The following is a 24,917-nucleotide window of genomic DNA, read 5'->3' as shown; positions in this document are numbered from 1 at the left end:
TGTTGAAGAGTGATCATATGGAAATGATCTGAGTTTATGTACTGATTTAGGAGTCTTAGGTCCAGTATTGGTCTGAGCGTCTCGTCCTTTTTGGGGATTAGGAAGTACAGTGAGTATACTCCTGTACCCTGATGTTGTAAGGGAACTGGTTCTATTGCGTGTTTTTGAAGCAATGAGAGCACTTCTTGTTTGAGGAGCGTAAGATGGTCTGGTGACATATAGCGTTGCTTGGGTAGAATGTGTGGGGGGGTAGTGGTGAGTTCCAGGCAGTAACCATACTGGATAATTTGTCTTACCCACTTGTCTGTTGTGATGGAGTTCCAGACAGGTAGGAACTGTTTGAGTCTTCCCCCGACTGGAGTGGAATGGTCTGGGGGAGTGGAGGAAAGTCACTGTTTTGTGGCGGGAGAGGTACGAGTGTTGGTACTGCCTCGACCTCGCCCCTTGGTGTTGTTTCCTCTATATCCTCCTCTAAAATATCCTCTACTGGGGGATGTTTGTGTAAAGGGTTTGAATGTGGAGGAGGTGTCTGCTCCAATGTTTTTGGAGGCTCCTCTGTAGAAGGAGCGTCGAAAGGAGCCACGTGGTTGTGGAGACTGCAATGCTCCCATGGATTTAGCAGTCTCTGTGTCTTTTTTCATTTTCTCAAGTGCAGTGTCTACTGCTGGTCCAAACAGTTGTTCTTGATTAAATGGTTGGCTAAGTATAGTAGTTTGTACTTCTGGCTTAAAGCCGGATATGCGTAGCCATGCATGGTGTCTAAGGAGTACACTTGGGTTTATTGCCCTAGAGGCAGTGTCTGCGGCGTCAAGTGCACATTTAATTGAGGCATTTGAGATACGTTTTCCCTCTTGTATAAGGTAATTTGCCTGGGCCTTGTATTGGTCTGGTAGGTGTTGTATCAGGTCTTCTAACTGATCATAGTGAGCCCTATCGTAGCGTGCTAATAGGGCTTGGGTGTTGGCGATACGCCAGTGATTAGCGGCTTGTGCTGCTACTCTTTTGCCCGTTGCCTCCAATAGTTTGGATTCTTTGTCGGGGGGCGGTGTATCTCCCGTAGTTTGGGAGTTGGCACGTTTCCTTGTGTTGGAAACGACCAGAGAATCCAGAGGGAGATGCCCTTTGATGTAACAAGGATCTTCTGGGGCAGGTCTATATTTTTTCTCAATTCTTGGGTTGAGTACCCTGGCCCGTACGGGGTCTTTAAATACTTCTGTGGCGTGTTTTATGACCCCTTTAATCATGGGTAAAATTTGAACCGACTTCTGAGACTGTTCAAAAGTGTCTAAGAGGAAGTCTTCCTCGGGTGCATCGGAGTGCATGGTGACGCCATGATAAAGTGCTGCTCTGTGTACTAGTTGTCCAAACCCCAGGTGGTCATCTGGAGGTGATGGTTTGGAGGGATATGGTGTAGGGTCAGGCATATCTGGTAGAGGGTATGCCCAGTCGTCCAATGGTACGGTATCTGGATTTGTGAACGGATCATTAAGATCATCAGGATCACCCGGATCACCCCCTCCCCCTAGGTCATCATCATCATCCCGTGGAGGTGGTGTATGTGATGTAGATAGTAGAGGTAATGGTGGTGTAGGCAGAGGGGGTGGGGTAGAAGGTGGTACAGGAGAGGAAGGAGGAATTGGTGAGGTTGCCGGTCCTTCTTCTTTATAGGAACTGGGGCAGGTGTTGTATCCAGTTTCCGTTTCCTACAAGGTACAGCAGTGACATGTCCAGTGTTTGGATTAATATAGATCCTTTTTTGTGTTGGATCTGGGTGGAAAAGTTCTTGGTCTTCAGGAACAGACTTTGGCGCCGATTTTTTCGGTTCCGATAGAGGTTTTGGGTGATCGGTAGAGTCTTTGGCTTTAGGAGGTGTAATATAGTCCTTAGCCGGTGGTTTCGGTGCCGATGGAGGTTTCGGCGCCGATGAAGGTTTCGGTGCCGAAGTTGAGTCTTTGAGCTTGGGAGCTTTCGGTGCCAGTTTGTCTATGGGCCTCGCTGTTTTCGGTGCCGAAGGCGCCGGAGCCGGTTTCGGTGCCGAGAGGTCTTGTGTCTTTGGTGCCGAAGGTGCCGGTGGCACGATATGTGGTTTGCTCGGGCCCGAGCCACTGGAAGGCTTGTGTTTCTTCGGAGCCGAGCCCGAAGGCGGGGCTTCTGAAGGGTGTTTTCGGTCTCGACTGGGGCCAGCTGGCGAAGTCTTGACCAATGCCTTTGGTTTTGGAGGGGTTGGGGTAGGGGCAGTGGTACTCACGCGTTGCCCCGGAGTAATGGGGTCGTGTGAGTCGTCTGCTTCTGAGATAATTTGAAGTTCCTCGGAATCTTCTTCCGGGACATCGGGACCCTCATCGAAGATGTTTTCTGGTTCCGGGGCCATGAGATGGCGTCGAGCTCTTCGATCCCGAATGGTCTTTTTGGATCGAAATGCGGCGCAGGCTGGACAGCTGGACTCGTTGTGTTCCGGCGACAGGCACAGGTTGCAGACCTTATGATAGTCACTGTGTGGGAGTTTTGCTCCACACTGGGGGCATTTTTTAAACGGCGTCCTTTCCATGAGCCGTAGGCCTTACGGCGCGGATAGGTCCAATCGCCCGTGTCGACTTCCGGAACCGGTCCGATGAATTCGATGTCGAGTGAAGGTGCCTCGATGTAGTTTTGTAAAAGTCTTTCGCTTCAAAAGGAATATGCTACTTACCAGTATGCATCTGTTCTTGGCATGTAGAGCTGCAGATCCACACACTTTTGCATAGATCGCCATCTGGTGTTGGGCCCGGATGTTTGCAGTTTGTTTTTCCTCTTGGAAAGTCTTTGGAAGTCACGAGGTCGGTGACTCCTCCTTTGGATCGTATTGCGCATGGGCTTCGGCTACATCCTCAGATTGTTTTTCGCCAACAGGGAAAGATGGAGCATAGTAATAACAGTGAAGAAACCCATGTGTGTATCTAAATAAGATAAACTGGAACAGATACAGGTAGCCGGGGAGGCGGGTGTGCGTGTGTAGATCTGCAGCTCTACATGCCAAGAACAGATGCATACTGGTAAGTAGCATATTCCGTTCGAGGCATATGAGCTGCAGATTACACACTTTTGAATAGACTATATAGCAGTTCCCAACCTTAGCGGCGACCACCGGTATCTGTTGCAGTGGTTTGAAATAATGTTTTGAGTACAGCCTGGCCCACACTAGCTTGTTGCTTAGTTTGCACATTTACACAATAGTGTTTAGTGAAAGTGTGCGGTGTTGACCATGTAGCTGCTTTGCAGAGATCATCTAATGGGATGTTCCCTAAGAATGCCATGGAAGCCCCTATCTTTCGTGTAGAATGGGCTTTAGGGGGAACGGATAGCATTCGTTTTGCCTTGTGGTAGCAAATCTGAATGCATTTTACAATCCACATAGCTATCCCTGATTTTGAGATGGGGTTGCCCTTGTGTGGTGGAGTGAAAGAGACAAACAGTTGTTTGGTCTTGCGGAAAGATTGTGTTCTCTCGATGTAGTGGAGTAAGGCTCGTTTGACATCTAGCGTGTGCAGAGCCCTTTCTGCAACGGTCTGAGGTTGCGAGAAAAATACTGGTAGTTCTACAGATTGGTTTAGGTGAAAAGGGGAAATGACTTTAGGTAGGAATTTTGGGTTGGTACGGAGAACAACTTTGTTATGGTGCATTTGAAGAAAAGGTTCTTGTATGGTAAGTGCTTGTATCTCACTGACCCTTCTAAGGGAAGTGATGGCTACAAGGAAAGCTGTTTTCCATGTTAGGAATTGTAGTTGGCATTTGTGTAAAGGTTCGAAGGGAGGCCCCATTAGCCGTGTGAGAACAATATTTAGGTTCCACACAGGCGAGGGTGGTACTCTGGGGGGAATTATTATTTTTAGGCCTTCCATGAAGGTTTAATGGCAGGTACTCTAAAGAGTGAAAGATGTTGCCTGTTTTGTAAGTAAGCTGCAATTTCTGCGAGGTGTAGTCGAATGGACGTATAGGCTAGATTACACCTTTGTAGGTGGAGTAAGTAGCCTATGATGTGTTGAATGGACATGTCCAGGGGATTGATGGAGTTGTTATGGCAATAAACAACAAATCGTTTCCACTTGGCAGCGTAGCACGCTCTAGTGGTAGGTCGTCTAGCTTCTCTGATGACGTTCATACAGTCAGGGGGAAGATTTAGGTACCCAAATTTTAGGATTTTAGGAGCCAGATCGCAAGGTTGAGCTGAGCTGGGTCCGGGTGTCTGATCTCTCCATGGTTCTGGGTTAGGAGGCATGGTGAGAGGTGTAGTTTTTGGTGTGGTACTACAGAGAGTTCCAGCAGCGTGGTGTACCACGGTTGTCTGGCCCACGTTGGAGCTACTAGGATTAGTGTGAGGGAGTGTTGTTGTAGTTTGCGCACCACTAATGGAATGAGTGGGAGAGGCGGAAAAGCGTATGCAAATTTGCCTGACCAGTTCATCCATATCGCATTTCCTTTGGACAATGGGTGTGGGTATCTGGCGGCGAAGATTGGGCATTTTGTGTTTTCGTGGGTAGCAAAGAGGTCTATCTGCGGATACCCCCACATTTGAAAGAACGGATGAAGAACCTGTGGGTGAAGTTCCCACTCGTGGATCTGTTGTCTGTCTGCTGAGCAGATCTGCCACGGTGTTTTGGACTCCTGGGACATGTTGAGCTAGGAGAAAGATTTTGTGGGGAATTGCCCATCTCCATATGCTCTGTGCTAATTGAGAGAGCTGTGGAGAGTGTGTGCCGCCTTGTTTTTGTATATAATACATGGCCGTCATGTTGTCTGTGCGAATGAGGACTGCTTTGCCTGAAATCTGTGTCTGAAAAGATTTTAGGACTAAAAAGACTGCTAGTAACTCCAGATGGTTGATATGGAGTAACGTTTGTTGAGGCGTCCATGAGCCCTGCACGGTGAGGTGTAATAGGTGAGCTCCCCAGCCGGAGAGCGATGCGTCCGTTGTTAGTATTATCTGGGGAACCGGGTCCAGGAATGGTCGACCTTTGGAAAGGTTTGTGGTGTTCCACCACTGCAGAGAGCGATGGGTGCGACCGTCTACCAACACCAGATCTGTCAGTTGACCTTGGACCTGGTTCCATTGGCGCGCTAAGCACTCTTGGAGGGGACGCATCTAGAGTCTTGCGCGGGGCACTATGACAATGCAAGAGGCCATCATCCCTATTAGTTGCATGAACACTCGTGCTGGAAGGGAGTTTTGAGGTATGAATTTTTGTCGCAAAGCCTGAATGCTTGCAATCCTGGCCGGATTGGGGTAGGCTATCGCTTTTGAGGTGTCTATGGCGGCACCGAGGTATTCTTTTATGTGGGATGGTTGTAGCTGGGACTTTTGGTGGTTCACCGTGAAGCCTAGTTGGTGAAGTAGTTTGATTGTGGTGGCGGTGTGGCGATTGTATGAAGTGGCTTTTATCAGCCAATCGTCTAGGTATGGGAAGACGTGAATGTCCTGTCTTCTCAAGTGTGCCGCCACCACCACCAGGCACTTGGTGAATACCCGTGGTGCTGTTGTGACTCCGAATGGGAGCACTTTGAATTGGTAGTGTTGTCCGTCCACTACAAATCTGAGGTACTTTCTGTGAGCATGGTGCACTGGAATGTGGAAGTATGCGTCTTTCAAGTCCAGTGTGGTGAGGAAGTCGTTCTGGGAGAGGAGCGGAAGTACCTGCTGAAGCGTTATCATGTGAAAATGGTCTGAGTGTATGTATGTTTTTTAGGGGCCGGAGATCTAGAATAGGTCGTAGAGTCTGGTCCCTTTTTGGTATGAGAAAATATAGGGAGTAGACCCCCATATTTTGTTGATTGACAGGAACGTGTTCTATTGCCTGTTTTTGTAGGAGGGAGATTACCTCCTGCTTTAGTAATGTTGAATGTTCTTGTGACATTGGGCGTTGCCAGGGTGAGATGTTTGGGGGGGGTAGATGTTAGTTCTAGGCAGTAGCCTGACCGAATTATTTGGGTCACCCATTTGTCTGAGGTGATGGTCGCCCAGACATGAATGAAATTTTGGAGTCTGCCCCCGACTGGAGTGGAATGGTCTGGGGGGAGCGGGGGGTGGGGGGGGGGGGAAGTCATTGGGTAGGAGGTGTGGCAGAACGGGCGTTGTTTGTTTCGCCTCTGCCCTTGTTGTGGTTACCCCTGTAGGCGCCTCTTTGGTAACCTTTTGTAAAGGTGGTCTGAGTAGGGGATTTGTATGATGTGGACGCTGTGTCTGAGGAGTAGCCTCTGGATGTACTCTGAAAGGAGGAGTGGCGAAAGGAGCGTCTGGGGGGGGTGAGACTGTAAGGCCCCCATGGATTTTGCGGTATCTGTGTCCTTTTTCATCTTTTCTAAGGCCTCATCCACCTTTGGCCCGAATAGATGTTCCTGGTCAAAGGGATGGTTAAGGATGGAGGCTTGTACTTCTGGTTTAAAACCAGATACCGTTAGCCAAGCATGGCAACGGAGAAGGACGCTGGTGTTGATGGCCCTGGAGGCTGTCTGCTGCATCTAGGGTGCAACGTATGGAGGTATTCGTTATTGTTTTACCCTCTTGAATTAATTTGTTGGCCCTAGCTTTATATTTTTCAGGGAGATGGTGCATTATGCTTTCTAATTCGTCATAATGAGCCCTGTCATATCTGGCCAGTAGTGCCTGGGTGTTTGCTATACGCCATATGTTGGCCACCTGGGTTGCTGTGCGTTTGCCTGACGCATCTAGTAGTTTTGATTCTTTGTCAGGTGGCGGTGCATCACCTGACTATGTGAATTTGCCCTTTTACATGCCGTAGATACTACTAAGGAGTCTAGTGGCGCTGGTCCCCTGGGATCTGAGGGAGCAGGTTTGTATTTTTTTTCAATACGTGGGTTAATGACCCTGGCTCTAATGGGTCCTTAAAAACTTCTGCCGCATGCTTTACCACCCCTTTGAGCATGGGCAGTATGGAGGTTGACCTATGTGAGGTATCAAATGTGTCTAGGAGGAAATCTTCCTCCACGGGGTCGGTATGCAATTCCACCCCGTGATAATGTGCCGTCTTTGCAGAAGATGGTTGATCCCTAATGAATCTTCTGGTGGAGATGGTCTAGAAGGGTAAAGATCGTCTTGTGGGACGTTGGGGATATCTGGAATATTGTAATTGTCCTATGGGTCTGGGGATCCTGTAGGGGTGGGGCCCTGTGGCACATCCCCTGTATCATGATATGGGTCCCCGTGATCATCAGCGTCTGGAGACGGGGTCGGAGAACGATGAGGTGGGGGTGGAGAGGGTGGAGGTGGGGAAGGAGGAGGAGGTGGAGGGGAAGGTATTCTGAACCGAGAGGTAGCAGAGTCCTTCCTCTTTGGAGGTGGAGGCGGAGCAGGCTTCTCCAAATGTCTCTTTTTGGTGGAGAGTGTCAAATGTCCCGTTTTTGGATCCTTGGTGAGAGTTTTTTGCAATGGATCCGGTGTAAATAGCTCTGGTGACGTTATTAGGTCCGTCGGCGCCGAAGGCGTCGGGGCCGATGTCTTTTTAGGTTTTTCTGTGCCGGTTTGTTGCTTAGAACCCGGCTTGGGACCCTCCGGTCTCTTGGTCGGCGCCGAGATGGGCTTCGGCTTGGAAGTGTCGGTGCCGGTGGCCTTGTGTGGTTTGGTCGGTACCGAAGATGGCGTCGGTACCGAAGAACTGGGTTTGGACCCCTAGGGCTTCGGTGCGGAGCTCGGTGTGGAGGTGGAGGCCGGTTTCTTTTTCGGTGCCGAAGTGTGTTTCTCGGCACCGCTGGTAGGCTGGCTCGAGCCCGAGCCGCCAGAAGGCTTACTTGGCTTCTTCACCGGGCCCGAAGGTGGGGTGTGTGAAGCAGTGTCTCTGGTCCTTTTTGGGTGTCAGCGCGGGTGTAGATTGGTACTCACAACCCTCTGCGCCGGAGTGATGTCTTGCACATCTGATTTGTCGGCCTCGGAAGCGCTGACGAGGTCCTCTTCGGTGCGATGATGTTCCGGATCGTCGATGTCGTCTCCGAAGAGGTCGACTGGAATGGACGTCGAGGAGTGTGCCATGTACCTTCTGGCTCTTCGGTCCCGAATAGTCTTTTTGGATCGGAAAGACTTACAGGCTGGACAGTCTCGAGCCTCGTGTTCAGGGGAGAGGCAGAGGTTGCATACCTCATGAAGAGCGGTGTGGGGAAATTTGGACCCACATCGAGGGCACTTTTTAAATGGAGTTGTTTCCATGAGCCTGGACCGGAGCTTGGGTAGACCCGAAGGCCGCCGTCGACGACTGGAACCGAAGGTTTGTGCCGATGAGAAGGCGCGTTGATTGAAGAGTTCGCGATCGAAACAATACCCCGAATTGGGGTGAGGATTGCGCGTCGATCGTCGAACTGGAAGCTGTTCGGAACCGGAGCGCGAAGATTACATCCGAGCCCGATGGCGGAAAAAAACAATCTGAGGATGGAGCCAAAGCCCATGCGCAATACGATCCAAAGGAGGAGTCACCGACCTCGTGACTTCCAAAGACTTTCCAAGAGGAAAAACAAACTGCAAGCATCCGGGCCCAACACCAGATGGCGATCTATGCAAAAGTGTGTAATCTGCAGCTCATATGCCTCGAACACTTGTTTTTGAAGTTTTCTACCGGAGTGGAAAAGTTACATCCGAACCCAATGGCGGAAAAAAACAATCTGAGGATGGAGTGGATGCCCATGCGCACTGTAGTCCAAGGGAGGAGTCACCTATCTCGTGACCAAAGACTTCTTCCGAAGACAACAACAACCTGCAAGCATCCGAGCCCAACACCAGATGGCGATCTACTATCCTAAGTGTGTGATTTGCAGCTCATATGCCTCGAACCTGAATGTTATTTCTTTGGTGTGTGCAACCCTGTGGCTAATGAGCACACATACACTGCCAATACTAACCTGAGGCAAATTCGAAATGTTCACAATGTGTGTGTATCATTGACGGTGATGAGCATCAAAAGCACTCGACATTTCTATAACAATCCTTTGTATAGTGTTAGCATAACTGACCTTCTAAGGTAATGATGCAACACTCCTCACTGACAACTGACCGCTGTAACCACAGTAACCTTACACTCTAAAGGACAGCCCACAAAATGGCAGAACACTGGATTATTAAGAATGCTGTAAGGTCACTGCATCTCGCATTGGAGTGTCAACGCAGAAGATGATGCATCAGACAACAACGGGCCTGTGCAGGAAGAATCTCCACTGAACCCTCAGACATCGATGGTGGCTAGAGAGTTGCAAAACATTGGTATCAACAGACACAGGAAATAAGCAAACTGAAGAGGGAAGAACAGTGGCACAGCATAGAAGGGATACATTTGGGTCCAAGATCTCTCCCATTCTAACTGTGGGTGGCTGGAAGCAGGGTCTGAAGCAACAGCACCACACAGCTGAAAGCTAGCGTTCCATAATCAGCATACCATTTTAGAACATAAATAGTATAAAAATGTAAAAGACTCAAGACCCAACGCCGCTCCTACCCGCTGTTCCATCCATCTTGGCTGGAATGCCCATTGCTTCCATCTTCTGAATCTTTGATTGCGAAATGTGGGAATGGACTTGTAAGCTGTGAGCAGTAAGCTATCCTTGAATATGTGCATTTTGCTGCAGCATAAAGAACACAAACCCAATGGCGTCGCAACAGCTCAACAAGTCGGCTACGTGTTTCACACCAGTTGACTTCTTCAATACACATCTGTGAGCTTCTGAATGGAAGAGAACCCTTCATAACAGTGAAACCATTAGACAAGTCTGCAGAGCTACCCACAATGCTTCTGTGAGGACTCAAAAGCACTGACTGCAACACCAAGAGAGCTATGTGGGGGAAGCGGTCGTGCTCGGGACTCCTCGGCACGAACACATGACGCAACACCTCTGCGACCTATACTGGCTCCCCGTCAAGAAGAGAATAACCTTTAAGCTTCTCACCCACACCTACAAATCCCTCCACAACATGGGTCCCAAATACCTCAACGAAAGAGTCTGCTTCCACGCACCCAAACGGAATCTCCGATCCGCCGACCTCACCCTAGCAGAGATCACCCGCATCCGCAGATGCAGAGCAGGAGGAAGGGCGTTCTCCTTCATCGCAGCCAAGACCTGGCACAATCTCCTAATCAGCATCAGACGCTTCTCGAGCCTGCACGCCTTCAGGAAGTACCTCAAGACCTTGCTCTTCGTCTGAGATGGAGCTGAAAGCGCCTTGAGACACTCATGGGTGAGTAGCGAGCTCTATAAACCCCCTGATTGATTCATTGATTGATTTATTGATACACAATGGCAGGACACATGGGTCCTACAAACTCAAAACGATGCACCCTTACTTGGGTATTCTCCATTTCTCTGCCTGTTTGCCCCATACCCTTACAGTACAGTAATCAGAATTCAGTACCTCGTCTCTGAATCCATCAGTATCCAACAGGACGAGGATGTGGTCCCTTCCCATTGGGTGCGGCAGGCATCTCATCCATATGCCAGGGGCCTTAGTCCCCCAAGGCCGGCACTGGCCAAATGCTGAAATAAGAATAAAAAAGAAAATGCAACCTGTTATGCATTCACTGAGGGCGAAGGGCACATGAGGCAGGAGGGGCCAACTGGGAGGAGTTTCATGATAATTCTCCTTGTTGCCAAGACTCCTCCTGCTCACCTACTCACCCATGGAACGCATTCGGCATAGGCGGTCCCTCCAGAGGCAATCAGTAAGCTCATTACATGCACTGCAGATCAACCCAAGGACCCCTATGCAGTGTGCATGCAGTGCTAGCTAGCATGGTATCTGATGCATTGAATGAATCATCTGAACTAGCCTGGTATATCCATAGGCTGAGTGTGCTGTCCTAGCCTGCCTGGCCTTCTCACACCATGTGTATGCATCCTAGTAAGCGGAGTATTTCCATGCCACATGTTCGACTATATGAGAGCCTGGTATGTTTATGCCTTTTGTGTCGAATGCTTGCTGGCCTGGAAGTCCCATACCCTCCCTGTGTGTGTCGATCCTTTCACGACAGGTATTCTAAGCTTATGTGTGCAATCATTACTACCTTGGAAATCCCATACCAGATTTTGCAATTTTCGCTAGTGCTGGTATCCCCATGCCTTGTGTGAGCAGTCCTTGGTACCCTGGTATCCCCATGCCTTGTGTGAGCAGTCCTTGGTACCCTGATATCCCCATGCGCTGTGTGTGTGGTCCTTGGTACCCTGGGATCCCTATGCGCTGTGTGTGTGGTCCTTGGTACCCTGGTTTCCCCATGCGCTGTGTGTGCGGTCCTTGGTACCCTAGTATCCCGATGCCTTGTGAACGTGGATCTTAGAACCCTGGTATCCCCATACCTTGTGTGCACAAGCCTTGGTAGCCTGGTATCTCCATGCCTTGAGTGAGCAGTCATTGGTACCCTGGTATCCCCATGCCTTGTGGGCACAGACCTGGTTACCCTGGTATCCCCATGCCTTCTGTTCATGTACCTTGGTACCCTGGTATCCCAAGGCCTTGTGTGAGCAGTCCTTGGCACCCTGGTGTCCCCATGCCTTGAGTGAGCAGTCCTTGGTACCCTGGTATCTCTATGCCTTGAGTGAGCAGTCCTTTGTACATGGGTATCCTCATGCCTTGTGTGAGCAGTCCTTGGTGCCCTGGTATCCCCATGCCTTGTGTGAGCAGTCCTTGGTACCCTGGTGTCCCCATGCCTTGTGTGAACAGTCCTTGGTACCCTGGTATCCCCCAGCCTTGAGTGTGCTGTCATTTGTACTCTGGTATTCCCATGCCTTGTGTGCGCGAGCTTTGGTAACCAGGTATCCCAATGCCTTTTGCATGCGGACCTTGATACCCTGTTATCCAAATGCCTTGTGTGAACGCTCCTTGGTACCCTGGTATCCCAATGCATTGTGTGAGCAGTCCTTGGTACCCTGGTATCCCCAGGCCTTGTGTGAGCAGTCCTTGGTACCCTGGTATCCCCAAGCCTCGAGTGAGCAGTCCTTGGTACCCTGGTATCCCCATGCCTTGTGTGAGCAGTTCTTTTTACCCTGGCACCCCCATGCCTTTTGTATGCGGACCTTGGTACCCTGTTATCCCGATGCCTTGTGGAGCGCTCCTTGGTACCCTGGTATCCCCATGCCTTGTGTGAGCAGTCCTTGGTACCCTGGTATCCCCATGCCTTGTGTGAACAGTCCTTGGTACTCTGGTATCCCCATGCCTTGTGTGTGCACTCTTTGGTACTCTGGTATCCCCATGCCTTGTGTGTGTGCTCCTTGGTACCCTGTTATCCCCATGCCTTGTGTGAGTGGTCCTTAGTACCCTGGTATCCCCAGGCCTTGTGTGTGCGGTCCTTGGTACCCTGGTATGCTCATGCCTTGTGTGAGCAGTACTTGGTACCCTAGTATCCCCATGAATTGTGTGAGCAGTCCTTGGTACCCCCATGCCTTGTGTGACCAGTCCTTGGTACCCTGGTATCCCCATGCGCTGTCTGTGCAGTCCTTGGTACCCTGGTATCCCTATGCACTGTGTGTGCGGTCCTTGGTTCCCTGGTTTCCCCATGCGCTGTGTGTGTGGTCCTTGGTACCCTAGTATCTTGAAGCCTTGTGAACTTGAACGTGGACCTTAGAACCCTGGTATCCCCATTCCTTGTGTGCACAAACTTTAGTACCCTGGTATCCCCGTGCCTTTTGCGCGCGGACCTTGGTAGCCTGGTATCTCCATGCCTTGAGTGAACAGTCCTTGGTACCCTGGTCCCCATTTCTTGTGGGCACAGACCTTGGTACCCTGGTATCCCAGGCCTTGTGTGAACAGTCCTTGGTACCCTGGTATCCCCATGCCTTGTGTGAGCAGTCCTTGGTACCCTGTTATTCCCATGCCTTGTGTGAGCGCTCCTTGGTACCCTGGTATCCCCATGCCTTGTGTGTGTGGTCCTTGGTACCCTGGTATCCCCATGCCTTGTGTGAGCGGTCCTTGGTACCCTGATATCCCCAAGCCTTGAGTGTGCGGTCCTTGGTATTCTGGTATCCCCATGGCTTGTGTGAACAGTCCTTGGTACTCTGGTATCCCCATGCCTTGTGTGAACAGTCCTTGGTGCCCTGGTATCCCCATGCCTTGTGTGTGCACTCCTTGGTACCCTGGTATCCCCATGCCTTGTGTGTGCAGTCCTTGGTGCCCTGGTATCCCCATGCCTTGTGTGAGCGCTCCTTGGTACCCTGGTATCCCCATGCCTTGTGTGTGCAATCCTTGGTATCCTGTTGTCCCCATGCCTTGTGTGAGCGGTCCTTGGTACCCTGATATGCCCATTCCTTGTGTGTGCGGTCCTTGGTACCCTGGTATCCTCATGCCTTGTGTCAGCAGTTCTTGGTACCCTGGTACCCCCATGCCTTGTGTGCTTTAATGCTATCAGGAGCAGGGCCTACTGTGGTTCACTTTAATACTCCCAGTAGGGTGCGAACTGTGGCTCGCATGAATACCATCAGTCGCAGTGCCTACTGTGGCTTGCATCAATACTACCAGTAGCAGTGCCTACTGTGGCTCGCATCAATACTACCACTAGCCGTGCCAAATGAGGCTTGCTTTAATGCTACCAATAGCATTGGCTACAGTAGCTCGCATTAATACTACCTGTAGCAGCATCTACTATGGCTTGCATTACTGCTACCAGTAGGGTGCCAATTGTGGCTCGCATTAATACTACCAGTAGCAGTGCCTACTATGGCTCGCATCAAAACTACTAGTAGCAGTGGCTACTGTGGCTCGCAATATTAATACCAGTAGTAGGGCCTACTGTGGCTCGCATCAATACTATCAGTAGCAGTGGCTAAAGTGGCTCACATTAATACTACCAATAGGGTACCAACTGCGGCTCGCATTAATATAATCAGTAGCAGTGCCTACTGTGGCTTTCATTAATACTACCAGTAGCAGAGCCTACTGTGGCTCGCATGAATGCCACTAGTAGCAGTGGCTACTGTGGCTCGCATTAATACTACCAGTAGGGTGCCAACTGTGGGTTGCATTAATACTACCAGTAGCAGTACCAACTGTGGCTCGCACTAATACTACCAGTAGCAGGGCCTACTGTGGCTCGCTTTAATGCTACCAGTAGCGTTCCAACTGTGGCTCGCATCACTACTACCAGCAGCAGTTCCTACTGTGGCTTGCATTAATACTACCAGTAGCAGCGCCTCCTGTGGCTTGCATTAATACTACCAGTAGCAGTGCCTCTTGTGGTTCATATTAATACTATCAGTAGAAGTTCCTCCTGTGGCTCACATTAATACTACCAGTAGCAGAGCCTCTTTTGGCTCATATATCAATACTACCAGTAGCAGTGCCTCTTGTGGCTCATATTAATACTAGCAGCAGCAGTGCCTCTCGTGGCACATAATACTACCAGTAGCAGTTCCTACTGTGGTTTGCATAAATACTACCAGCAGCAGTCCCTACTGTGGCTCACATTAATACTACCAGTAGCAGTGCCTACTGTGGCTCGCATTAATACTAGCAGCAGCAGTGCCTACTGTGGCTCGCTTCAATGCTACCAGGAGCATTGGCTACTGTGGCTCGCATTAATACTACCAGTAGCAGGGCCTACTGTGGCTCACTTTAATCCAAACAGTAGGGTGAGAACTGTGGCTCGCATCAATATTACCAGTAGCAGTGTCTACTGTGGCTCGCATAAATACTACCAGTAGCAGTGCCTACTGAGGCTCCCTTTAATACTACCAATAGCGGCATCTACTATGGCTTGCATTAATACTACCAGTAGGGTGCTAATTGTGTCTCACATCAATACCACAAGTAGGAGTGGCTATTGTGGCTCGCAATATTACTACCAGTAGCAGGGCCTATTGTGGCTCGCATCAATACTACCAGTAGCAGAGGCTACTGTGGCTCGCATTAATACTACCAGTAGGGTACCAACTGTGGCTCATATTAATAATATCAGTAGCAGAGCCTACAGTGGCTCGCATCAATAGCACCAGTAGCAGTGGCTATGGTGGCTCGCAATATTACTACCAGTAGCAGGGCCTACTGTGGCTCGCATCAATACTACTAGTAGCAACATCTACTGTGGCGCGCATCAATACTACCAGTAGCAGTGCCTACTGAGGCTCACCTTAATGCTACCAGTAGCATTGGCTACTGTGGCACACATTAATACTACCAGTAGCAGCATCTACTATGGCTCGCAATAATACTACCAGTAGGGTGCCAATTGTGGCTCGCATTGATACTACCAGTAGCAGTGCCTATTGTGTCTTGCATCAATACTGCCAGTAGCAGTGGCTATTGTGGCTCGCAATATTACTACCAGTAGACGGGCCTATTGTGGCTCGCATCAATACTACCAGTAGCAGTGCCTACTGTGGCTCGCATTAATACTACCGGTAGCAGAGCCTACAGTGACTCGCATCAATAGCACCAGTAGCAGTGGCTATGGTGGCTCGCAATATCACTACCAGTAGCAGGGCCTACTGTGGCTCGTATCAATACTACCAGTAGCAGGGCCTACTGTGGCTCGCATCAATACTACTACTGGCAACATCTACTGTGGCGCGCATCAATACTACCAGTAGCAGTGCCTGAGGCTCACTTTAATGCTACCAGTAGCATTGGCTACTGTGGCTCGCATTAATACTACCAGTAGCAGCATCTACTATGGCTCGCAATAATACTACCAGTAGGGTGCCAATTGTGGCTCGCATCAATACTACCAGTAGCAGTAGCTACTGTGGCTCGCATTAATACTACCAGTAGGGTACCAACTGTGGCTCGCATTAATACTATCAGTAGCAGTGCCTACTGTGGATCATATTAATACTACCAGTAGCAGAGCCTACAGTGGCTCGCATCAATACTACCAGTAACATTAGCTATGGTGGCTCGCAATATTACGACCAGTAGCAGGGCCTACATTGGCTCGTATCAATACTACCAGCAGCCGGGCCTACTGTGGCTCGCATCAATACTACTAGTAGCAACATCTACTGTGGCTCGCATTAATACTACCAGTAGGGTGCCAACTGTGGGTTGCATTAATACTACCAGTAGCAGTACCACCTTTCCTACAGTGGCTCGCATTAATAATACCAGTAGCAATACCTCCTATGGCACGCATTAATACTACCAGTAGCAGTGCATCCTGTGGCTCACTTTAATACTGCCAGTAGCAGTGGTGCCTACTGTGGCCTGCATGAATACTCCTAGTAGCAGTGCCTACTCTGGCTCACATTAACACTACCAGTAGCAGGGCCGCCTGTGATTTGCATCATTAATACCAGAAGCAGTGCCTACTGTGGCTTGCATCAATACTACCAGTAGCAGTGCCTACTGAGGCTCGCTTTAATGCTACCAGTAGCATTGGCTACTGTGGCTCTCATTAATACTACCAGGAGCAGCATCTACTATGGCTCACATTAATACTACCAGTCGGGTGCCAATTGTGGCTCGCATTAATACTACCAGTAGCAGTGCCTACTGTGGCTCACATCAATACTACCAGTAACAGTGCCTATTGTGGCTCGCAATATTACTACCAGTAGCAGGGCCTATTGTGTCTCGCATCAATACTAGCAGTGGCTACTGTGGCTAGCATTATTACTACCACTAGGGTACCAACTGTGGGTCGCATTAATACTACCAGTAGCAGTGACTATTGTGGCTCGCAATATTACTACCAGTAGCAGGGCCTATTGTGGCTCGTATCAATACTACCAGTAGCAGGGCCTACTGTGGCTTGCATCAATACGACTAGTAGCAGCATCTACTGTGGCTCTCATTAATACTACCAGTAGGGTGCCAACTGTGGGTAGCATTAATACTACCAGTAGCAGTACCAACTGTGGCTCGCATGAATACTACGATTAGCAGTTCCTACTGTGGTTCGCATTAATACTATGAGTAGCAATGCCTTCTATGGCACGCATTAATACTACCAGTAGCAGTTCCTACTGTGGCTCTCATTAATACTACCTGCAGCAGTGCCTTCTGTGGCTCGCATCAATACTACCAGTAGCAGTGCCTCCTGTGGCATGCATTAATACTACCAGTAGCTGTGGCTACTGTGGCTCGCAGTAATACTACCAGTAGCAGTGCCTCCTGTGGCTCACATCAATACTACCAGTAGAAGTTCCTACTGTGGCTCAAATTAATGCTACCAGCAGCAGCACCTCCTGTGGCTCATATTAATACTTCCAGTAGCAGTGCCTACTGTGGCTCGCATCACTACTACCAGTGGCAGTTGCTTCTGTGGCTCCCATTAATACTACCAGTAGGGTGCCAACTGTGTCTTGCATCAATACTACCAGTAGCAGTGCCTACTGTGGCATGCATTATTACTACCAGTAGCAGTGCCTCCTGTGGCTCACATTAACACTACCAGTTGCAGGGCCGCCTGTGGTTTGCATCATTACTACCAGTAGAAGTGCCTACTGTGGCTCGCATCAGTACTACCAGTAGCAGGGCCGCCTGTGGCTCGCATCAATACAACCAGTAGCAGTGCCTACTGTGGCTCGTTTTAATCCTACCATTAGGTTACGAACTGTGGCTCGCAAGAATTCTACCAGTAGCGAAGCATCCTGTGGCTCGCATTAATACTACCAGTAGCAGTGCTTACTGTGGCTTGCGTCAATACTACCAATAGAAGTGCCTACTGTGGCTCACATTAATACCACCAGTAGCAGTGCCTACTGTGGTTTACATAAACATTACCTATAGCAGTGCCTACTGTCGCTCACTTCAATACTACCAGTAGCAGCATCTACTGTGACTCACATTAACACTACCAGTAGCAGCATCTACTGTGACTCACATTAGGGAAACAACCTTTACAACGCAGTCATTACATCGCACTACATTTATAACGCAGTCATTACATCACAACATCCCTTACAACGCATGTCACTACAACGCAGTCATTACATTGCAGGTCACTACAACACATGACACTACAACGCATGTCACTACAACGCAGGCATTACATCTTGTCATAACAACGCATACCATTACAACGCATAGTACCCCTACACTATCCAACACTCATCCTACTGTTGCAACCCCTGGAGTCGGAATAGTAATTTTTATCCCTACACTATGCAACACTTACCCTACTGTTGCACCCCCTGGAGTTAGAATTGTAATTTTTACCCCTACACTATCCAACACTTACCTTAAATGCAATGTAATGGTATGCATTGTAATGGTATGTGTTGTAAAGGTATGATGCGATGTAATGCAATGTGTTGTAAATGTAGTTTTAAAAAATGTGTTGTAGTGGCATGCGATGTAAATGTATGCGTTGTAAAGGATGTTGCGATGTAAAAACTGACTTGTAAAGGCATGCGTAAATGTATGTGTTGTAACGTCATACATTCCTCACATTAAAACTACCAGTAGCAGGGCCTACTGAAACTCTCATTAATACTACCAGTAGCAGGGCCAACTGTGGCTCGCATCAATACTACCAGTAGCAGTGGCTACTGTGGCTTGCATTATTACTACCAGTAGCAGTGCCTACTGTGGCTCGCTTCAATGCTACCAGTAGTAGGGCCTACTATGACTCACATTAATACTACCAGTAGCAGCATCTACTGTGACTTGCATTAATACTACCAGTAGCAGTGCCTACTGTGACTCGCATTAACACTACCAGTAGCAGCATCTACTATGACTTGCATTAATACTACCAGTAGCAGTGCCTACTGTGGCTTGCTTTAATCCTACCATTAGGGTGCGAACTGTGGCTTACAACAATACTACCCGTAGCAGTGCCTACTGTGGCGCGCATTAATACTACCAGTAGCGGTTCCTACTGTGACTCGCGTTACTATCTGAAGCGGTTACGGTGGCTCGCATTAATACTACCAGCAGCAGTTCCTACTGTGGCTCGCTTCAATACTACTAGTAGCGGCGCCTCCTGTGGCTCGCATTAATACTACCAGTAGCAGTGCCTACTGTTGCTCGCTTTAATGCTACCAGAAGCATTGCCTACTGTTGCTCGCTTTAATGCTACCAGAAGCATTGCCTACTGTGGCTCGCATCAATTCTACAGTAGCAGTGCCTACTGAGGCTCGCTTTAATGCTACCAGTAGCAGCATCTACTATGGCTCGCATTAATACTACCAGTAGCAGTTCCTACTCTGGCTCGCATTAATACTACCAGTAGCAGTGCCTCCTGTGGCTCGCATTAATACTACCAGTAGCAGTGCCTACTGTTGCTCGCTTTAATGCTACCAGAAGCATTGCCTACTGTGGCTCGCATCAATTCTACAGTAGCAGTGCCTACTGAGGCTCGCTTTAATGCTACCAGTAGCAGCATCTACTATGGCTCGCATTAATACTACCAGTAGCAGTGCCTACTGTGACTCGCATTAATACTACCCGTAGCAGTGCCTACTGTGGCTGGCATCACCACTACCAGTATTAGCGCCTACTGTGACTCGCTTCAATACTACCATTAGCAGCGCCTACTGTGGCTTGCATCAGTACTACCAGTAGCTACGCCTACTGTGGCTCACAATAATACTACTAGTAGCAGGGCCTACAGTGGCTTGCATCAATGCTACCAGCAGCAGTGCCTACTGTGGCTTGCATCAGTACTACCAGTAGCTACGCCTACTGTGGCTCACAATAATACTACTAGTAGCAGGGCCTACTGTGGCTTGCATCAATGCTACCAGTAGCACTGCCTACTGTGACTTGCATCAATACTACCAGTAGCAGTGCCTACTGTGGCTCGCATTAATACTACCAGTAGCAGTGCTTACAGTGACTTGCATTAATACTACCAGTAGCAGCATCTACTGTGGCTCGCTTTAATACTACCAGTAGCAGCGCCTACTGTGACTCGCATTAACACTACCAGTAGCAGCGCCGACTGAGACTCGCATTAACACTACCAGTAGCAGCATCTACTGTGGCTCGCTTTAATACTACCAGTAGCAGCATCTACTGTGACTTGCATTAATACTACCAGTAGCAGTGCCTACTGTGGCTCGCATTAATACTACCAGTAGCAGTGCTTACAGTGACTTGCATTAATACTACCAGTAGCAGCATCTACTGTGGCTCGCTTTAATACTACCAGTAGCAGCATCTACTTTAACTCGCATTAACACTACCAGTAGCAGCGCCGACTGAGACTCGCATTAACACTACCAGTAGCAGCATCTACTGTGGCTCGCATTAATACTACCAGTAGCAGCATCTACTGTGGCTCGCATTAATACTACCAGTAGCAGCGGCTACTGTGATTCTCATTCCCACTGCATAGTCTCATTAGCTCGTACTGTGTGCAGTGCGTGGCGTCGCCTCCATACAGTGCCCGCTACATGCTCGTTTTGCTACAAGCAGTATGTACTGTGGCTCAGGCTCACTGAGTATCTACCCCATGGTTATAATTCCCCAAACACTGACAAGAGGGAAGGAAGGAACATACGCTTTTCTTTTCCTGGTATCTGGTCCAGAAGGAAGGATTTGCCAGTGTCTTTGGGTCCAAATATGGCCACCACCTCCAGAGCGCCGTCCAGGCTGCTGAGAATCTCTAGAGCTTCAGGATTCAGTGAAAGGCCACCAGAGGGGGTAAGCTCCACCAGACACAGGGGCCCCTCCATCACCCGAGGACAGAGCCGTGCCCCGACAAAGCCTTAGTGTGAAGGTGTAGAGGGTTCTTGCTTCAACGCAGAGCGGGTTCTCCTCCTTCGTGGTAGACCTGCAGAGGTCTATCTTTCTTCGAGGTGTAACTGTTGGGGGTTCTCTGGTTCTGTTTGTGGTGTCACAGCAAGGGGGTGCCCCTCCCCTCGCAGGACCTCCTCTTCCTTCGTGATAGAACAGCAGGGGGTTCACTTACTTTGTGAAAGGACATCAGTGGCTTCTCTTCCTTCGTGGTGCAACTGCTCCAAGGCCCGATCTTGCTTCGTAGTTCCTACTCAGGGGTAAAAAAACCTTTCCTCCAAGTAGCAAGACTTTGTTCTCTTATGGCAGGAGGTTTGTGTCTTCCAGGAAGAAGGCAGCAAGGATCTAGTTCAGTTAAAGGAAGACAACTGTCCCTTGTTGCAGCAGCGTTCTAGCTTGGTGGTACAGAGGCTCTTCGTTGGTGGTGAGGGACCAGTCAAGCTTCGTTCTTACCCGAGGTTATCTTCCTCAGGAGAGGGGCATCAGGGATAGTGTTTTCTGGTAGGGAGAAGTCAGCAAGGCCTCTACCTTCGGAGTAGAACACACGTTCACGAGTGGTAGAACACAAGAAAGCATGCTCTTCCGGGCTCTAACAGCAGACTGTCATCTGTGAAAATAAAAAACAGAGGTTGTGAAAGGTGTGGGTATTACATATGTACGAAATATGTTTAAATGAATCTGTTTACTTTATTCAAACTTAGAAATAGGGCTAAAATTCAAGCTAATATACAGTTACATCTGGTTAACAGTCCTTGCTGTAACCAGATTACTTAACAACAAAGAAGGGTTTGGACTCACATCAGTAAGGCTGAGCCCCTAATCAATAATAAACAACAGAATGCCAGTACTGATAGATAATTCACCTCTCAACAACAGAACATTGTCATTAAACAATGTTACCACAGGACCTCTGTTTCCGTCTGAATTAATCAAAGTTTATTCATGACCATAGTCATTTTTGTAGGTTCATGGAGTTCATTTTCCACATTAAAGGACAATCTTGACACCACACATGCACTAATTTTTCTTAAAACCATCAAACACCCACCGACAATTCACTTTCATCCACATTTTACCAACCCATTCCTCTCAATCTCTCACAATCATCCACTGGTACCACTATACACCCATTCAAGCAGCTAAACACACAACATACAATTACAAAAGAACTACACTGCACATTGAAAAACTACAATTGAATTGGAAAAGCCAACAGAAGATTTCATTCAAAAAACATGTTCAAAAATAATATACAATTTATTTAACATTTATATACATTCAATTGGCTACAAGCAGGTTGACGCGTTTCGAACACCCTAATATTCTGGGGTTCTCCTCAGGACCGTCAAGCTTAATCAAGTCACTAGATCAGTTGATCTAGATTTCCAATGGCACCAAAACCTTTTTCTTTCTTTAATGGTGACCAGACAAACTCAAAATGTACGGGGATGAATCCCCACTGGGATCGATCAGGATTTCTTTCTTTTTAGTGGGAGTCCCTTTTTAATGCACACAATTTAATTTTTAATTGTGTGCACACTTTGCGGTGAACCACCCGAATAGACACTGTGGAAGGATGTTTGACTCGCGTCTAAGGAAAAAGAACAAGAGAGTCACCGTGTACAGATTCTTCCGATTACGACGGATACGGACAGTCCATCAAATTAAAAAAGGACTCCCACTAAAAATAAAGAAATCCTGATCAGGCGCTGTAGTCCTTTTTCCACTATTAAAATATGATTTCTCCTTTTGTTCTATATGGAATTGTAACTATGCTGATTTGTTTGATCCTATGCATTTGTGCTGCTAGTATTGGCTCGTGTACTGCATTATGGAGCGCATTAGTTAAAATAAACATTTTAAACTATACTTCGACTCTATTTACTTATGTTGTGGACAAGTACGAGAGTTTGAATGAAAGAGTGTTCTTGTTCCCAAGTATCCTTAGAGAGGAGGGAGTAACATGTTCTCGGATGTCTAATCATTGGTAGCTTCGCTGTAGTACGGAGAACGAATGAGACACTGTAGCTAGTCGGGTAGGGGCTCTGGGCACCGAGTGGGTATTTTGGTACACCACTACACACTGAGGTCCTGGTTTCCTGCGCATAGTTCTGCATATGTGCAGAATCCCTGCATCTATTATAAAATAAGCCTGAAATGTGACCTCTGTTTTTGAAGCACCGGCAAATGTGACGAGATAAAACACAGCATTTAAAGGGATCTTTATTGATTGCTTGGACTTCTGCAACCCACCGAAAATCGTTTGTCACAACCCACAGTTTGGGAAACCCTGCTCTAGAAGCGTGACTGTCTTCCCGAGGAGTAACTAGCCTCAACCTTTGAGGGGGCAGGAGGGTTAAAGTTGCAAAAGAAGGCTGCCATCTTAAGTTTGTGATTTAAACAACACCAGGCCACTAACAATGGCCTGAAACATAACAAGATATAACAACTTTCACACTGCTTTAGTACTTGCCCTAGAGGAATTGTAGCAAGATCATAAAATGTTGGGTTTTAATGCATATTAAGTCTAGCATGGTGAAAAATTGTGGCTTCTAGATCCAAGGGCAATTAACAGCAACTGATTTACCCCTGAAGGCAAGTTGCAGTGGTCTCAGCCTAATAGGATTATTTGAGCACCTTCTCTTACACCCCAAAGAAAGTTTTGAAAACATTTTGGAAAATTGTGCATAAAAAGGTATGTTTTTTTACTTTTTACATACAGCAATTACCAGTTCACAATTCTATAGCACTAGAAAACACTATAGGCAAGAAGCATTGGTATCCACCTAATAGCACTCTCTCCTCCCCAAAGAAAGTTGGAAAAGTGCTGGAAAAATGGTGCAGCTTAAGTGATATTCCGTTAGCTAGATTTCTGTTCCTATTGGATTTGCCAGGACATAATACTTTTATAATCACATATACAGGATAGGATGATTGCATTGGAGAGCATTATATTGCGGTTAGGCTGTAAAATACCACATGCCCAGGCTCTATAATACATGGACTGTAACTGAAGCTGTATTTTATGGTACTAAATAGAAACCAGGAGTTCCATATCCCACTCTGCAGCCCTCAGAAAATATTCTACCACCCCTTCCCATGGCCAGCTCTCCTTGTGTCATGCTCCTTCACTCGCGGAGTCATAAACAAAGACGTGAAGGTCGCATCTTCCCGTCCCGCCACAACAAAGGTGGAAAAACTACAATTCCCAGAGGCTGGGCCATTGTCGGGTGAGGACCCGTCAACCCAGGAAGTAAATAAAAACACTTCCGGGACACCGAAACAGCGCTTGACAATCCGTTCCGGATCCTGGCTACAAGCGGACGCTTTCTTTCCCGCGGATTGAGGAAGCGGACTATCTTTGACAAAAACCCTTGAGGACTTCACAAGAGCGGAGGGATTCCTACCGGAGCCTCCGATTTCCTGAGCATTATTACTATTGTTGACAAAACCCCTGAGGACTTCACAAGAGCGGAGGGATTCCTACCGGAGCCTCCGATTTCCTGAGCATTATTTCCTGAAGACGTCGGTTACGGCATTTCGCTCGTTGTTGAACTGTGAGTACACGCTGCTGGTTTCTCTCAGATCTCCCCAGCTCAACCCGGACCCGTTGTGTCCTCCGTCCCGAGCACTGTAAAATCCCCCCTAAATTCTCCTGCTAACTATCGTTTTGCACAAAAGGGCTTCAGGGCATCTGTCAGCTTCCCAGACATTGTGAGGAAGTTTGGGCGGATATCTGTAGTTCAGTCTGCCAATCGCTGTGACGAATTCAACAGCGACGACATTGCGACAGGTTGCATTCCTGTAGCTGTGAGGTAAACCGCACAGGCGTGACCCGCTGAAAGGTCCTCAGAGGGGACACCAGACTCACAGGTACGTCCATGATAGAACAAGGCAGGGGGTAACAGGGATAGCGAATGAGTAGAAAGAGTGCTACACTTCCCTAATGCGTGTTCTGTGTCTTTCATATAGGCAGTTGAGACACCCTCGTAGACCAGACCCTCAAGCCCAAGACCCTGAAGACCCGTGTTTCTGTTCCTTGTCCCCCGAGTGCGTTCCCTCATAGCTGTATACTATTACACTCTGGGGAGAGAACGTGTTCGGTGGCGAAGGAATCATATTCTTCGTGCTGGCTGCTACGCAGAGGTTAGTGGGCTCTATTTTCCTTCTTGAGCTGCTGACACCTGACAGATTGTCAAGCCCAATGACGATGGACACTAACGTCGTGTTGTCCTCCCTGTTGGAGAGCTTAACCGCACTACAACAGGAGGTGCAAACCTCACGC

At 48.4% G+C, this 24,917-nt stretch overlaps 1 protein-coding gene across 5 annotated transcripts in view; it reads right to left on the bottom strand.

Moving 5' to 3' along the window:
- LOC146808799 (guanylate-binding protein 7-like) overlaps positions 1–24,917 on the bottom strand; it is a 343,610-nt gene that overhangs the window by 206,736 nt on the left and 111,957 nt on the right. For 3 of the 5 annotated variants that reach the window (XM_085615619.1, XM_085615618.1, XM_085615620.1), the window contains exon 2: positions 20,397–21,239. Coding sequence is in view for 3 of the 5 variants with exons in the window: in XM_085615620.1 (XP_085471746.1) it covers positions 20,397–20,571 (175 nt within the window). In the remaining 2 variants the exon portion in view is untranslated. Of the gene's footprint in view, positions 1–10,378; positions 10,501–20,396; positions 21,240–24,917 lie in introns of all 5 variants that reach the window. The other 2 variants (XM_085615617.1, XM_085615616.1) reach the window with 1 other exon arrangement.

This window comes from Triturus cristatus, chromosome 7 (assembly GCF_964204655.1).
Source record: "Triturus cristatus chromosome 7, aTriCri1.1, whole genome shotgun sequence".
NCBI classification, from domain to species: Eukaryota; Metazoa; Chordata; class Amphibia; order Caudata; family Salamandridae; genus Triturus; species Triturus cristatus.
This window is presented reverse-complemented; position numbering and strand designations above follow the sequence as displayed.